Source organism: Stegastes partitus, unplaced genomic scaffold (assembly GCF_000690725.1).
Source record: "Stegastes partitus isolate 25-593 unplaced genomic scaffold, Stegastes_partitus-1.0.2 Scaffold1641, whole genome shotgun sequence".
Classification (NCBI taxonomy): Eukaryota; Metazoa; Chordata; class Actinopteri; family Pomacentridae; genus Stegastes; species Stegastes partitus.
In genome coordinates this window covers 48,028-65,570 of record NW_007579372.1, presented here as the reverse complement: position 1 = coordinate 65,570, position 17,543 = coordinate 48,028, and the positions used below count along the sequence as shown (strand labels likewise).

The following is a 17,543-nucleotide window of genomic DNA, read 5'->3' as shown; positions in this document are numbered from 1 at the left end:
TTTTAAAGCAAGTCCAACAAGTGCCAAATTATGCCCCAAAGGAAGGCCAACAACTACCAAGTCAAGATCAACAGATCCCAAGTTAAGTAGTTAAGTGTCAAGTTAAGTTCCAGGTCAAGGCTAATAAATCTCAAATTTAGCTTCATGTCAAGCAAACAAGTACAAAGTTAAGTTCCAAGTCAAGACCAACAAGTCCTAAATGAAGCTCCAAGTCAAGGTCAATAAGGCTCAAGTTAAGTTCCAAGTCAATCCATCAATAGCAAATTAAGTTCCAAGTCAAGGTAAGCAAGTCCCAACTCAAGAGATGCAAATCTCAAATCCAAGTCCAAAATGAAGACAGTGAAACAGGTTTCAAGTCAGGTCTCAAGGAAAGACCAATGACTTTCAAGTAAAATCCTCAAGTCATACAGACAACTTCCCAGTCAGGTCACAGGTCAAGACCAACAAGGTCCAAGCCAATACCAGAACTAAGAACATCAAGTCTAAAGTCAGAACCAGTAAGTCTAAGTTCCTGGTCAAGGCAGGCTTGTCTCACGCCAAGTCCAGAAGTTGGTGTTTCACGTCATAAACAAGTCTTTCTGCACCCATCACAAGATGTACTACTACTCTAATGTTCATGAGTGAGAAGTCTTTGGTGTCACTTTCAAAGCAGTCTTTTTTTATTTTTTTATTCTGGCAAGTCTTCAGACATTAGATTAATTACTTAAATCCCAGTCATGTGACTCATGTCCAAAAAAACACATTTAATATGCATGTAAATCAGAGGACACTACTTCAGCTTTGTGCATTTAACTACATAAATGCTATTCCTATGACACATGGAATACAAAATGCTGTCAGTGGCAGGAGTAATAAAAAACTTTATACTTCCTTCGCTCAAGTGGCACTACATTAAGTATTACAGGCAGTGCTCATGGCCAGCCACCCTTATAAAACCTTTAACTAGATGAAAGTGGCAGGCCAAGGCACATCCTTGCTTCCTTGACTCAAGGTAGTGTCCCTTTTGGCAGGTGGCCCGAAGCCCAGCTCATACAAGGCCAGCAACGCTGATCATTGTTCCCTTTCGCATGACGGAGACTACTGCCAGTTGCAAGCAGATATGTTATGTTAGGAAATGATAATATTTTTGTACTGCCTGACAGCTCTGTTTTCATCCCATTCACTTGCACAGCCACAAAGCGCAGGTAAGCTGCACAGTCTGGGCCCCTGGCCTAGAAACATGTGAGGCATCTCCAGACCAAACAATGGCTGCTTTTGTTTCTTACATCTGCTTCTCTGCACTGACATTCATTTTTATCCTTTTCTTTCCTTTTATCTAAAACTTTGATTCTTCTATTCGCAGCTCATGATACACTTCTCTAATTCTCCAACGTTGTCCGTGGCAAAGCACTGAGGCATCAAACCGAGTGATATTTTAGCTGTAAGTGCCTTGGCAAATATTAACAGCTGTGTCTGACTTGATGTCATGTCTCTTCCTTGTTAGCTTCGCTGGTTCTTCTGAGGATACACATGAGGAATCAGTCAGACATGCAGTTGTTAGTCCTCTATTTTCCTGAAGAAAAAAAATGTTGAATCCAGACTGAGCTGCCAGAAGCAGAACTGGTTGGCAGAGTCAGACTCTGTCTGCTCGGCTCTGTCTAGCAGCAATGACAACAAACCTCTTTTTTTTAAGCACACATTTTACATACAGAATTGTAATGCGACACAGATGTGAAAACCCATAGGTGGGCAAAATAACATGATTTAAAGACTACAGCTGCCATTCACAGTCCCGCATGAAGAAGGGATGAAATATGGTGAAACTTGTATTGTCTCTGTGCTAGTATTCTCAGAACAAAGCAGAAAACAAACATCTATAAAAAGAAACCGTAGACTAGGTAGGAAGTTTAAAATCACGGCAGTGTGTGTGCAAATTAAATGAACATTAAGCCTGTGAGTCGGTGGTTGTCCATATTTAAAGTAGAGCTGACAGAACTGATCAGTTAGTTGTCACTGATTTATTAATTTGCTTACTGTTCTGTGAATCGATTAATTGGTTTGAGTCATGTCAATTTTCTCTGGTTTCTTCCCTCCTCTATGACAATAAAGTGAATATCGTTGGGTTGTGATTTGTCTTGTCAGGCTACATTTTGCACCATTTTAGAGACCAAACAACTAACTGATTAATCGACTATAGAAGACTTACAAAAGACACATAAAATAAATGAAAAACCTAACGATCACAAGCAGCAGAAAATACTGCTTTCATTTCGGCCTCCCATCATGCAACTTTGTGGTAAAGACTTGTACCCTGCGGTGATTTTCACAGATTTTATGTGTAAAAATTTGCGGAGTTCCCCTTTAGTGGAGCTCACATGGCAACAGAAAGAACTTAAGTTTGATACCTGCTGCCTGAATTTTTATGGCTCAATCTGTAGCAAACACTGTAAAATGATGTTATGTGACGACGACAAAACTCTCACCATGCTAGCAAAGGCAAAGACAGACCGAAAACTGCATTAGCAAAGACGAGCAGCAGCCATGAGTAGACATGAAACTGGATTATTGCTCACAAACAGCATTAAAAAAAGCATAAAGACAATAAGATTTATTGCATGAACGTGTATGATAGTGCAATTACCCATTAAAGATAAAAAGTATGACTTGAGGCTCTTGCAGGAACATCATCCAGGACTCCTCTCTGGGACTGAGAGCTACATTGCTTTACACTTCTGTTCTTGGGTGAGGAACACCTTGGACTGACTGATCATTTTCTGCCTGCCTTGACACGCTGCCATTTGGAAAACAAGAGATGTATCCAAGGCAACAGTCGAACAATCAGCCCCTCAGCCAATAAAGAGAAAAGAGGCCAGAAAGGACAGGAAAAGCCCCAACAACACCTGTTTGGACACACCTTAAGGCTCAGCAAATTCCTACCGAGACCCTCACATCACAGCACTACAAATTATTTTGTTTCTGCACACATTGACCAGACTGAAAAAAATCACATATTGTTTGTCTAAACAATGTGATCACATATTTCAGTCCAGTCTGGCTCATATTTGATTTATAATCTTATATAGATGCATAATCTAATATATAGTGAATAAGGATAACAATATAAAAACTCACAGAGCAGAGGTTGTTGAACCAACTCTGTAATGGAGACAGTTTTTATGAACACCCAAAATATCTTCGGCTTTTTGTTAATTAGCTGAAGTAAACAGTCAATCTACTGATTAGCTGATTAGCTCAGTGGCAACTGTTTTTATTCATCTGATTGATGAAGTATATTTAAAAGCAACAAATGCCAGAAGCTGTTTGGCTCCAGCTTTTAAAATAGGGTTGCAACTAACAATTATTTTCACTGCTATGTTTCCTAGCAACCAGTTCAGACATTAATTTCTTCACTAGGCAAGACATTCCTTAAGTTTTAATGGCACAGTCCAATCAGGTTCAGAAACTTATTTTTGTGAAACAGGCTTGTAGGTTGTAGAACTTCAAATTTATTGATGAATTTACAAATTTTTTTCACCATTTTCTCACATTTATAGACCAAAAAACTAATTGATTTGTCAAGAAAATAATCAACAGATTACTGACAATGGAAATAATTGTCAGTTGTAGCCCTATTTATGACTGAGGTTTAATTAAGAATAAGAGTTTATTCAGTGCTGGTGAAGAAAACACCTGAAGAATGGAATGACGGACAGAAGAAGAGGAGAGTGCCTTCTCCCTATAAATATCTATTCCTTTTCTGCAACAACCAAAGAGATCTTCCATCTGTCCGCTCACTCACAATCTGCCAGCAGGAGAGGAAACTTTGATGGTCATTTACAGAAATAAGGCCAATCATAGATTGGAAAGCGAGTCATCTGTTGTCATTTGTTGCCAGATAAACAAACCTAAACTGGCAAAGCTCGATACATTCTGAATCATTTCTGTGACTCCCTGCTAGTCCCTGTGGCCTGACTCCTCTCGGGGGTTGCCAGCTACTGTCACTCCATCAGAAAATTCAAAAAATGTGAAAACCAGAGAGCTGTGGATGATTAACTTTTCATAAAGAAAGCATATGAAGTGATTGGCAGTAGACCAAGTACTCTCTCATGATTCAGAATCTTGCATTTAATACTCCAGTGTCTGGCAGGAGTCTGAGGTTGACACAAGAATTCGACAACCTTAAAAATAGTACAGTGATGACTGTATGGTTCATCAAAAATTCAATAGTTTTCCAAAATGTACAAGCAGGCGTACTTGCCTTTTTTGGATTTCTTTGTATTCTCATCCAGCCTTCAAGTGACTTTAAGAAATGTAAATACTGATAAAAATCAAATGGTTTTAAGTTCAAATCTGGCCACAGCATGATCGCAACGACTCAAATGTGTGTCTAAAAGTAAAATTTAACACCTAAGTCTTGTTTAGAGTAAGTACACCACAAGGATGGCAGCAGCAGCTTCTCCCTGCTTTGGTGGATTCGGTCCAGTATAAGGACTGAACAAGTGATGTGGATGAATGTGCTAGAATAACAAGGTGGATGGGTGAACTCCCCTCAGGGGGCACTCCATGGCTTGGTCAAAAGCCAAGGAGAACTGTGAGCCGGAGTGGAGGAATCCAACCTCAACACAGGAATTTGCATGACTTTGCAGAGCGATCTAGACCAACACATTACCCACGCAGTGGACCAAGGTTCCTCTTTTAGAGAGCCTCATCCGCCTCACGATCACTGGCTAGATCTTTTAGCCTTCCACTAGTTTGTCACGTTGGAAAAAAACTCATTAATCTTGTGGAATCTCAAGTGCATGAGTTACATTTAGTTGTGAATCTTTTTATTCCTTACAAACATTTTAGTTGTTTGAGAGCATGAAACACAGTCAATGTGCACACTGTCAAATGCTGACATTGATCGCAGTCCAAGTGGTGTTCTGCTGCTTTTTTATTCACTTTCAAGTTTAACCCCCACATCCTAGATTTGCCTTGCTGTCTGGAACTGTTTCCAGCGAGCAAGTAAGTGCCCCATATGGGGCAGGCATGCTACAGTGGGCCAGAGATGTGTAAACCTGGCAGTTCCAAAACATACACAGTCCTGCTGCCAAGAACTGGATTATCTCAAGCAGTTTTCTGCACAAACGCAGCGCCGAATGCTTTCTTGATCTCTGCAACCTTTCCCTGAGAACGCGCTGGGTTATGACCGATGACAAGAGACAGGTGCAGCCAATTAATACGCAGTGACATGGCGTCTGGGGTACGGCCGCTTGGTCGGGATAATTAGTGTCTGATGCCCCATTTAAGTTAGAGGCCAAAAGAATGCTTTTTTAACGTGCTGTGAAAACTGAAAAGATGTTTTAACAGTGGGGAAGAGAAATATGCCCAATGTGGCAAATGACCAAATCCAGAAATAGTAAAATGAAGAGTAGAAATGCAGGGGCTGGCCAATTAATCAATTAGGTCAAGCCAAAATTAAACAGCTGCTATTTTGCTGATTGTTTAATCATTAGAGTCATTTCGAAGCAAAAACTTTTACAGCGTTTCCAATACTTGCTTTTGTGAAAATAATAATATAAAACAGAAAAACAAAACATTTGAAGTGATCGTGCTGGGTCTGGGGAAACTGTGGTGACATCTCACAGACAAAACAAGCAAATGTAGTAAAAAATAATCAGAAGATTATTTGATAATGAAAGTAATTATGAGAGGCACCTTTAGTTAAAAAACATGGCCGCGTACCAAAGAGAACATTAATGTTCTTTCAGGCTACAGGCTTTTGACAACAAAAAAGTGTTGTTTTTAGATTCCTGACCACAATAAAATTCACACATAGGGCTGCATGATGACTTCATAATACTCCATACTGTGATGTTATTATTGCACTAAATAATGACCCAGAGCATGTTATAATTAAAACTAACAACATTAGGCAGCTGAAATAACAATTGACAAAAGACTTTTTGCTAAAATGCACCAAATTCACTGGTCTCCCCATTTCAAATGAGTTTATTTGTAGTTTTCTTAATCGTTTTATGATATTAAACTGGATATCTTTGAGTTTTGTATGGAAAAAATGAATGAGGGAAATATTCTGTAATTTTATCCTCTATTAGCAAAAACTTTCCAGTGGGGTTGCAAGGAATGTTAACTTAAAAAACATCACTAAAGTCACACCATATATCACAGTCAGAAACTGTAAAAACAGAAAGAATTTTGAGACATTGAGTGCATTATGTGTGACGAGCTGTTTTGTTGGGAAAATGAGCCAAATGTAAGTTTAAAATCCTAATATTTTATCAAAATCACTTTATTTTAAATGTCTTATTAAAAAGTTAGCCAAAAGTACACAAGTTGGACCAGATTCTGTAAACAAAAACGAAAAGAGAAGTCATTAGTAAGTCAGCTGTGACCTATAGTCATTTGACATGTTCTCTTTTAAATGTTGTACATGTGAATTCTAAAAACAGCCCAGAGTTTAGAGTGTTAATCAATATTGTCCAATTGTTAAAAATTATTTATTAAATTTTTTTTGTTGCTCAAATCATTGCCCTTGACACCAGTGTGATGATTTCTCAAATGGATGTGCACACAATTGCCATATATGATAGACACTATGCAGGTACAAACATACACACACACACACACCTTTACCCAAAGTTATTTTCTAATTCATTTAATGACATACTGTAAATCATATGGATAATGTGAAAACCTGGATAGCACTTGGGATTTTACAGACTCTATTACAGTCACTCCACATGTATTATTAAAGTCTCCAAATATGTGATAACAAGTGATATAAATAACAGGATGTACAGTTCTGTCATTATCTTCAGCCTACAGTAACTGAAAAGCGATTACCAGGAACAGCAGAGGGAGCCAGGCCCTGCTGGCAGAAGCAACTCACACTGTGTCCCACAGCCATATGGAAGCGTTTTGCTTCCCCAGTCATGCCCCGTCGGGTTTAACAAAAGTGGCGACTACCACATACACTGCTTTTGGGACCTCATTCAGTAGTGTCTTTTATAAAGCAACCCCCCTAAAGAGGCCTACTTCAAACACAGCAAAACCAAACTTGATCAATAGTAACATAAAAGAAGTGTCAAACTGTGAGCAGGGAAGCTTAAGCAGAATTACCAGCAACATCAAATATCGCAGCAAGTTGAGACAAACTCAGAGTAAATTGGATCGATTGTGACTCATCCTTAGTTTTAAAATGGTCTCCGTCCAGGTATAGTGCACCATTATTTGGCAGTATGCTCTTGAATGTGAACAAGTCCAAGCGTTTTGCAATCATGGAATACTTCAATGGAATATCATCTGGCTGCTGGATAGCAACATAGGATAGTTTTGACCTGATGCAAAAACTATTTTGGGTTCAGGGAGACTCCTAATTTCACGGTTTTCTCTGCAGTCTTGACTCTGAGAGGAAAGATTGAGCCAGCATTGTAAACTTTCCTGAGTGTTTTACAGACACCAGAGATCTGTGCTTTACACACACGCACACACACACCCACACGCATAGCACACATATCAGAGCGTAAAGACCGAACAACAAAAGTCCTGCATCAGTGACGCTCAGCAGACAGAACTGAGAAAAGTGACTGCTTTAACATCCTCTCCTTTTTTCCCAGGTGACTAGATACCAGTTGGAGTTCCTCCTTGCGTACAGAGTAGCTGAAAGCCCAAAGCAAAGCAACAGTGGGAGAGCAGAGCTCACCCTGCAACAATGCCCCCTTTGTCCTGGACTACCACTGTACCTACCAGCCTGCTCTTTGATTCCCTGCCAAGACAAACCACTGTGTTGGGTTACAGTTCTTGTAGCAAAACAATCTGCGCTTGTGTTTAATATACTACAGTCTGCCTGCATTGGGCTGGCTGTCAGTCAGGGCACACACACACACACACACACAGCTGAGTGGGGGCCCGCTCTTTATCCCATTAGCACTAATGAGAGAAGGGTATGTTGATTATGTGTGTTGAGGGCTACCTGTTAAGAGGATATGGAGCGGAGATAACCGGCCAACCTGCGGCATCAAAGAGAGATGAAAGATAAATCACTCTCTCTGCTCTCCTCAGGTCATTTTCATACTAATGTGGTCTCACACACCATCACCTTCCATTCTCACCTTCGTTTCACTCACACTGTTGGCTCAGACAGACGCACTGTTTGCTTCTACTTCAGCACAGTAAGTAATTTGCGTTGCGTGCCAACATTCCTGTTTCAAATAGCAGGTCCACTGATGTTGGTCCAGTAAGCTGCAACTGAGATATGTGTGTTCTGTGCTGTTTGTGCATGTATGAAAGTGAGTGGAGGTGTGAGGAAGTTTTAAGGACATTTACATTGAACTTCAATAGTGGAGAACTAGGGATTTCCCAAATTATTATTATTATTATTATTATTTTTGCCCCAGTGTGATTCCAGTCATCCAAATTCAATACGATTTTCCTAGATAACACACTTTAAGTACTTTGAAGTTATTAGAATCATTCCAGTGTATATGCTTGACAAATGAGTAGCACTTCAATGTTGTAAGATAAAAAAAATTGCACATCTGCATCAAAGCAGTTCCTTAATGTTATGTAGGCAGTCATGAACCTTGTTGTAAAGCTCCAGTAGAGCACAGTCTGAAATGTAGTGTTAGAGCCTTGGGTTAACTGTGGCTCCACAAGCTCCAAAAGACAGTGAGGACCTGTATTCTCTACACACAGGTCAGAAGGTGTTTTGTAGATCAGTTGTACCTTGTTGTTCCATCAGGTGGAGCCTTTCACTGTTTATTACTGTAGCCACTGAGGAGACGGTCATTCAGACTACGGGCAATTTTGTGTTGGCAAACAGAGAGCATTGTGGGGGTTTAGCTAGCAACAGGCCACCATGACGTGGACTTCTGTTACGCTTAATGACTTCCAGCTAGAGCCAGGTGTTCACAACAAGCAAGGACCGACTAGGACAGCGCTCCTGTATCTCATAGGCTGGCATAGGTTGCAAGGACAACTAAACAGCACAAACCATGTCTATTGAGACAGCTACACCTGCAAAGGACAAGTGTCCACTAAGCTTAATTTGTGTTCTCAACTAATTGACAACTAATTGGTGATGCTTTGATATTGAATAATTTGAAATTTGCATCCCCAGCTTCCTGTCACAAATTGTGCTCTCTCTTTGTTATATCTGTGTGACAGAGGACATAAATAAAAGATCAGGCTTAAGTTCATTCCAATACTGATCAGGACATACTCAGTGAGAACTAAGAACGTTAATCATGTTGAAGACCATGTAGGAGAAGTACATTTTAGGACTTAAATGGCTTGACGGGCAGAACAGGAAAACTACTGTTTAATGTCTAAGGAAACAACCTTAAGGATGTCAGAGTAATATCACCATGTCTTCTCAACTTCACCTTAAATTAAGCTGGATTGAGATTAGCCTAACCTGTGCAGAATCGATTGCCAGCAATCGGCGCACAATGCAGGTCGATTAGACATGTCCAACTACACGATGACGTAGGCAAAGACATCATTGTGAGATCAAAGCAGCTGCAGTTCCTAGAGCGAAGTGCTGCAGATGCTTTCTAGCAATAGAGTGGCCTCAGAGCATGATGGGAAGCGGCTGGCTCACACCTGATCCAACAGTTGATTTGTTTAGATGTTGATATAAACTTTTCATCTTAGTTAAAGTTGAAAGCTTTAGATTTAATTGTCTTGACTGATTTTGAAGGTTTACTCTGTTGAAGGAATGCATGTGGTGTAGTTGATGGAGACATTTATCAGTCACACAGGCTAGATACGTTCAGACAACTTCACTTATTACCTCACTAATGATTACTTAATCTGCATACACTATATCACAGTTTTAGTCTATTGTATATTAATGTTGGACTGAAGAGTTCTTGAAGTACTAAGCAACATAAAAATTCCTGGTAAGTTCTTAAAGCAACATCTGCACAGACGTTTCAGCCCTGACAGCCTGAACATCTATCAGATCAGTAATAAAAGCATGTGTCTTGCATTTCTTTTGACTGTGTCTGGCTATTTCAACCCATGTTTTCAGTTAATCTATGTCGTCTGAGGAGGCCTGCTGATATATGTGAGAATTCATGTGAAACTGAGGCTGAACTATGAACAGAGATCACAGATGTACAACGTTTTAATAAATAATTAACAACTATTAGAGCCATACTGCCATACTGGGGACTAATGTCGTGTTTGAACCAGGTAGGAAACTTCTAATTCTGTGCTCAAAGAATTCGATGAATGCCTGCAGTTTGTTTGCTGTGTCTAACACTGTAGCGGGTAGAGGAGGTCGTCCGTCGGATTAGAAGCAGTTCATTGTTGACAAGCAGAGAGCATTGTGGGGGTTTAGCTAGCAATGGGCCACCACTACCAAGACTTCTATGATGCTTAACAGGATTTGGCTGTTGACTGATTTGTCAATCCCGGCTTTTCATGTGCTTATGACAAACTGGGATTGACAAGAACAGCTTCCTAAACGACAAAAGAAACTCTGTGTAATTAAAAGTAAGCTCATCTACAATTCAACTACGCTGGCAGAAATCATTAACCAATCACGGACAGTTTTTTAAAAAAAGTTTCTACATCCATCCTATACTCGCAATGTATCCTATTTTAACATCTATCCATCCTAAACTATTCTATATCTGACTATTTGAATTCTATAACTTATAAACAAGAAAGAAATGCTAAATTTGAGCAACACACATGTTTTGAATAACACATAATCTAAACTGTATAATTCAAATCACTTTGTGCATGAGTTTGTACATCAAAGTGCTTTGGCTGTCCAACCACAACCTCATCAGAGCAACCGCCAGACAAAACATGACTGTTTCAGGGGGATTTGCTGCTGCACAGAGGCAGCAATTAATACACGTTAATGATTGTTTTTAGTGTGTCTAGGCCCTAGGGCTGTCTAAATATTATACAAATCATTCTCATCTCTTCTGGATCTGCTCTTGTGGTCATGAAATTTCAAGATTAACTCAATGTCGGCTTAAGGACAGACATTTTTCAAGCGAAAATGCCAAACATTTCCCGGTGCCAGCTTCTCAAATGCTGGGATTTGTTGCTTTTACTTGTCACATATGACATGAAAGTAAATATTTTGGGGTTTTAAACTGCTACATAGACAAAATACATTTTTAGATGTCTCCTTGTGTTCTGAAATATTTTGCCATTTCTTTAAATTTTAGTAGACTAAAACTATAAATTTTGTATTATTTATCAATCACAGATTAATCAGCGATAAAAGTAATTGTTTGTTGCAAGCCAGACTTTAAAAATATTTAAAGATGATGTCCTCTTACTCATGCATTTGCAAAATATTTTACTTATCAGAAAAATAAAGTTTATACTACCTATGCTCATGTCACTGCTTTCATTAAATAGAAAAGGGTTACGCTGAAGACTTCTAGGTATTATATAGTCCAATAGCTCCCCCTTCAGGTTGTCACATTGTATTACAAGTGGAGCAACGACATTGTGATGCTGCTAAAGCACTCTTGACACCAAAGCTTTGACCAGTTCGACTATCTACCAAAGCTGCCATCTGCTGGATTTTTACAGCTGTAGAGACGGTGGTCGAAACTCCCGTCTGAGCTTCAACCACCAAACAGAAACATGCAGTCATACCTGCGGCTGGTCTTTTTCCCTCGATCCTCCTCGCTCAGCTCTGTCGCTTTCTCTCCGCCCTGTTCTTTCTTGAGCTTTTTACTAATGAGCTCTCTCATCTTCTCTTTCTTCTCTGGGTCACATTCTTCATCTGCATCCGAATCGTCCTCAACATCACCATCCACCTCGTCGTCTGACTGGAAAAAAACATTGAAACTCTGTAAATCTGGGAACTTTGTCTCGGAGAAAGGAGTGATCTTTATTCTTGTCATGTCTTACCCCAGCTGTATCTGCAGATGCCCCTTTCTTTTTTTTCCTTTAAAAGTTGTATACATATGGGTTAATATTCAAAAGGACAAATAAAGGCTTATATATTTACTAATGAATCAGTTGATAAACATACTTATCCACTGCTGGAACAGAGCTCAGTCTGGGATCATCTTTCAGAAGGTCATGGCTGCTTTTGCTTTTTCCCTTTAATGTCTGAAGAAAAAGAAACAGATCAATTTAATTTTTACACTTTTTTTTGACATTTCATTTTTCAACTTTCAGTTAGACATGTTGTAATCTGATTTTAAAGACTGGGATGTGGGCCAATGAAGTGTCACAGAAGTGTTTGTCACGCTGGCCCTTTGTTAGCTAAACCCCCACAACGCTCTCTGTTTGCCAACAAACACCTACCTGTAGTCTACAACTACTACTCAAGTTGGTACAAAAGGCTCCATCTGGTGGCACAGCCAGGTACTACAGCTGGTCTACAATACATTTTCTGACATGCATGTAGAAAAAAACAGGTTTTTGTGGTCTTGACACTACATTTCAGACAGCTCCCTTAACACAGCTTCACAGCAAGGTTCATGACCACCTACGTAACATTAAGGAACAGCTCGGCTGCAGAAATCCATTTATTTTTCTTAAAACATTGCAGAACTATTCATCTGTCAGTTCATTTTAATATCTCTAACCCTATTCAGGACTTTCATGTTGCCATACGTAGATGGTCTTTCGGGGTTCATTGGACCCCAAGAAAGAATGTGTGCAAAATATTTGTTGGTATTCATTGTAGACTTTTATACTATGTTAAATAAATGTTCTGATAAGTTGATGTATTTTTGGTTCCAAGTGCATGACAAATGTTCCTTTTTTCATATTTAAAAAATACATTTTTCAAAATTAATAAACAATACCTGTCACCTAAACCAAATGGCCTGGGGTCCAAAAGACCCCAAAAGTCCTGAATAGGGTTAATGCACTGCTTGCAAATTGTTTACTATCCAAGAAAACTTCCTCAGGACATCTCTACTTTATATTCTAAAATATTACAGTACGATATACATATACACACTGGAATTACCTCAATAGAAAAATCAAATGTAGCTGCCACATGCCTATACAAATTCCTCTTGGATAAAGGAGTTACATGTAATTAGTTTGAATAGGGGACCAAATAATGTGTAAACTTTAGAATAAGCTGATAAATCAGTTTGCATAGATTGCAATGACTTTGAATGTGTGTAGTCTGCTAAAATCCAAAATCAGAAACACGTAACATTTAAACAGCTTCACAAGATAGAGTTACTTTAGATGTTACTAAATTAAACACGTAGGTTGGTTGTTGCACATTTGACTGCAGATTTTTTATGATCATTTTATGATTTCAAACATGCTATTTACAAACCATCTATTTCCTTTGGATCATACAATAACTATAATATTACTCAGATTTTCCTTGTAGCTGTGATGTGTGACTGACAGAAAGGTCACAGACGGGGTTTGCCAGTTGTAATGGCCACTCGACAGATATTTGTTTATACCTGACTGACTTGAGTCACCATCTCCTCTTCTTCTTCAGCTTCCTCTCCAAATGACAAAAGACTGAAGTTCCTACAAAAATTCACATACAGTTGGCATCGATAACAACACTAAAACCACATTTAATCATCTCACTACTGAAAAGACTTTGAGAAGAGGAATCAAATGTAACAGAAGATGACTCGCAAAAGATGGAAAACAAGAAAAAGTGTGTGGAAAAGAAAAATAAAGATTAAATTTAAAAATATCTGTTTAGGTGTTAAAATGACAAATGGATGTCCAGTACAAATTACTGATTAGTAAGTTATGTCGATTAATATTTTGATTTATTAATTAGTTGTTTGGTCTATAAATTGCCACGAAAAATGTTCTTCAGTTTTTTCCGAAGCCCAAGATGACGTCTTCAAAAGTTTTGTTTTGTCCACAACCAAAAGATTCCATTTACTGCCTTAGAGGCAGAAAGAAGCCAGAAAATACTTTTTCTCTTGCTGCCCTTATGCTAAAGACCATGTAGTAGCAAAAAAAGATAAAGAAGAAGAAAACTAAACACAGCAGTTTAAGAAACTTTGAATAAACATGACAACATGACTCCAGCATCTGCAGTACAAACACCTCGTGACAACCAGAAAGAAGCCTGAGCACTCACTTTGTGGCTTTTGACTGTGATTTCTTTCCCTCTTCTTTGTCTTTTTCCTTTTTGACTTTCTTTGTTTCACGTGGTATAATGTCATCAAAAGGACTATGCAGCACCTGGGAGAGACAAAAGGTGTAATGAGTATATGAATCACAAAATAAAGGTGTTAAGCATGTATGATCATGTAAAATAAAGAAATGAATACCTCAGCGGTTTTTATCTTGTGGGGATTCAGTGGTCTCTCCTCAGCATCACATTCAACTTCTGCTAATCTGAGCATGTTATAAACGGTGTCTCCAGTGACCTGCATTGGGGAGTGTTGAAAAAAGCATAAAAGGTCAGTCACACTTTAAATACACTTTAACAAGGACAACTTAGGAAAATTACCCTCATCTGGCTTCACTCATTTAAGAAGCAGAATATAGACCTTAATAGAGTCCACGAACATCTATTCTATGGACAGTATGTTATCTAAACCCCTCCAGTTCCTTAGATTTACCTTGCCAAATATGGTGTGTTTATTGTTGAGCTCATCTGCACGTCCCAAGGTGAAGAAAAACTGACTGCCATTATCATGTGACCCAGCGTTGGCCATAGCAACCAAACCCCTCCGATTGAAGCGCAGTCTGGAGTGAAACTCATCCTTAAAGTTTAAAAAAGACAGATATTTCACTTTACTTTCTCAGGAATAACGAAGGAATACTGTTAGTTTTCACATCAAATGCAGACTTAGATATACATAAGTAAAGTAAGTAAAGCAGTGGGACCTTGAATGGCCGGCCGTAGATGGACTCTCCACCTGTGCCAGTTCCAGTAGGATCTCCCCCCTGAACGATGAACTCAGGCACCACTCTGTGGAAAACTGTGCCGTCATAGTAACCTGCAACATAGTGAAGCAACACTTTATTTTACGATGTAACAATTTTTAAAAATCCTAATAATGTCAAAGTGGTATAAAATAATGAGGAAATTGAAGTAAAGATCTCACAACCAGCTAATTAAGTGCAACACTATTTACTAGGATGAATGTAAAGTTTTTTAGTCAGCTGGTCATGTGTCTGCAAGAAATTTTAAAATTTAACATGTGTAGCGTGAAATGTCTAATAATAGATCACTGACAACCCTTCTCTCCTATGGGTTGTACCAACTGTACATTTTATGAAATTTAATATGCCAGGTTTTTAAACAAGACATGTAATCACATCACTCCTGTTTTATCTTCTTTACACTGGTACCCAGTATGTTTTAGGTTACATTTTAGGATTGTACTGATTACTTTTCAGTTTATGACCTCTCTTTGAGCTACATCTTGGTACCCTACGTGCCAGAACAAACTTTGAGATCCACAGCTAGAGGTCTCTTGTCTGTTCCAGGGTCCTTGTGAAGGTCGTGCCCACAGCCACACAGAAAGTTGAAGGATCCACACACTGACAAATACTATTATCACATGTTCAGTTACTTTGAGTTACAGCCACTTAAATTACATACACACACATATAGTTTGATCTGTTAAAAAGTGGTTTATGAACACTTTGATAACACTGTTTTCTAGATGGAGGGCGCACATTTAGGCTACATTGTTTGTCATTTTGGTTTTAATTCATTTCTCTTTTCTGAGTTACCTGACTGCTGCACGGCACTTCCTGGTTGGAGACTGACAAAAGATGGGGCCGAGGGCAGAGCATACTTTATTCTGAAGGTCCTCTCACAGACCAGACCAAGAGCTTCAACATCATGGGGGGGATTTGGGTTTCTCTGTATTACTTTTAGCTGTTGCCTATATAGTTTCCCTCCATGCGTTAAATTTGGTCTGATCAGCCAGTATATATGTTGCCCCAGTGTCTCAGTCTGGCAGGTCTGTAGGTTGAGGGAATGTCCAGTTTTTGCTAGCCTTATTTCTTAGTAGAGTTATATTTCGTTGACCTCTTTTAAAGGGCCCTACAACTCTGTTTTCAGTACTTCCAGTAGCTTTTTGAAAAAGGTTTTTTTTTGGGGTTTTTTTTGTGGAGAAAACAAATTGGTCATATATGAGCTTTAAACCTGTTTTTTTGTGCTTTGACTGCTTGGTCCATGACAGGCCTATAGGAGCTATGTATAAAGATTATTTATATTAGGATTTTTAACATTTAATATGAGTCCATATTTTAGAATCTTTAGCTTTTAGCTTTTTTTTTTTTTTTTTTTAAAGATAACAAGTCATGAGTGGCAGAGCATTATCAACAGCTCAATCAGAACAGAACTGAAGTCGTAGTCATGAGTGGTGAAACTTAATGTGAAACTGCAGCATTGGCATTAAAACCAGGTCAACAGGTAAAAAATTCAGGAGCCATCTCTGACTCAAATCTCAGTTTTGAGTCTGACATTAGAAATAGAACAAGTGTCCAAAACATACGGCCGCAGATCTGATGATACGACTACAAAGTCGATCATCGACCTTTGGCCTAAGGTACTCTAGTACCAAGTACACTTATGAGCAACCTTATGTTCGAACATGGTGTTTACTATGGCCAATCCGTGGCTAGCACAGAAGTCCAAAAACAAAACACTGCTCGGGTTCAGATCAGGCAGGCCGTTCCTCCCAATCACGTCCCTCCAGGTTTCACTGTCATTGCCCACGTGAGCACTGAAGTCCCCCAGGAGAACTATGGAGTCCCCAGGCGGCACCCCTTCCAGGACACCAACCAGTGACTCCAAGAAGGCCGAATACTCTGAACTGCCATTTGGTGCACAAGCACAAACAACAGTCAGAGTTTTCCCCTCTGCAACACGCAGTCGCAGAGAGGCGACCTTCTCGTTCTCCGGGGAGAACTCCAACAGGGCGGCGCTCAGCGCTTGTGAGTATCCCCACACCCGCCTGGCGCCTCTCACCGTGGGCAGCTCTGGAAAAGGAGAGAGTCCAACCCCTCTCTAGGAGTATGGTTCCGGTGCCTTTGCTGTGCGTGGAGGTGAGCCCAACTACATCTAGCCGGTAGCGCTCTACCTCCCACACCAGCTCAGGCTCCTTCTCCGCCAGTAAGGTGACATTCCATGTCCCCAGAGCTAGTCTATGCCACCAGGGGGCGGTATGTCAGCTCCTGCCTACCACCCGGTGGGCATAGCACCCAACCCCGATCCTCTTTCCTGAGGGTGGTGGGCCCTCTGGGAAGTGGCCCCGTGTTGCTTCTTTGGGCTGTGCCCGACCGAGCCCCACGGGGCCCCAAGGCATGAAAAGTGAAAATAAAGTCTGATTGATTGAAAACTTGAGGGTTTTCCTTTAAGAATGGAATGATGGTCCTATAACTGCGTGAAAAACTGATATTATAATGTCATTTCAGAATAAAATATAAAAGATTTGTTGTTAATACAAGCATTTAAAATGGTTAACACCATCATACCAGGCAATTCTCTGAATAAGATCAAAACTCTGTAACCTCCGTTAACGCATGTAAAATTTAATTTAAGCAGGAAGGTTGATTTCATATGTTAATAAATTACAGCAAATCTAGACAGAAATGTCCAGTGTGTC

At 39.5% G+C, this 17,543-nt stretch overlaps 1 protein-coding gene across 1 annotated transcript in view; it reads right to left on the bottom strand.

The window, feature by feature from the left end:
* Positions 1–17,543, bottom strand: part of cwc27 (CWC27 spliceosome associated cyclophilin) — a 51,539-nt gene that overhangs the window by 21,685 nt on the left and 12,311 nt on the right. The window contains exons 2-10 of the mRNA XM_008301196.1: positions 15,830–15,836; positions 14,806–14,920; positions 14,538–14,681; positions 14,244–14,342; positions 14,051–14,154; positions 13,407–13,476; positions 11,996–12,075; positions 11,872–11,908; positions 11,614–11,789 (exon numbers count right to left, since the gene is read on the bottom strand). Coding sequence (XP_008299418.1) covers positions 11,614–11,789; positions 11,872–11,908; positions 11,996–12,075; positions 13,407–13,476; positions 14,051–14,154; positions 14,244–14,342; positions 14,538–14,681; positions 14,806–14,920; positions 15,830–15,834 — 830 coding nt within the window. The 5' untranslated portion in view covers positions 15,835–15,836. The remainder of the gene's footprint in view (positions 1–11,613; positions 11,790–11,871; positions 11,909–11,995; positions 12,076–13,406; positions 13,477–14,050; positions 14,155–14,243; positions 14,343–14,537; positions 14,682–14,805; positions 14,921–15,829; positions 15,837–17,543) is intronic.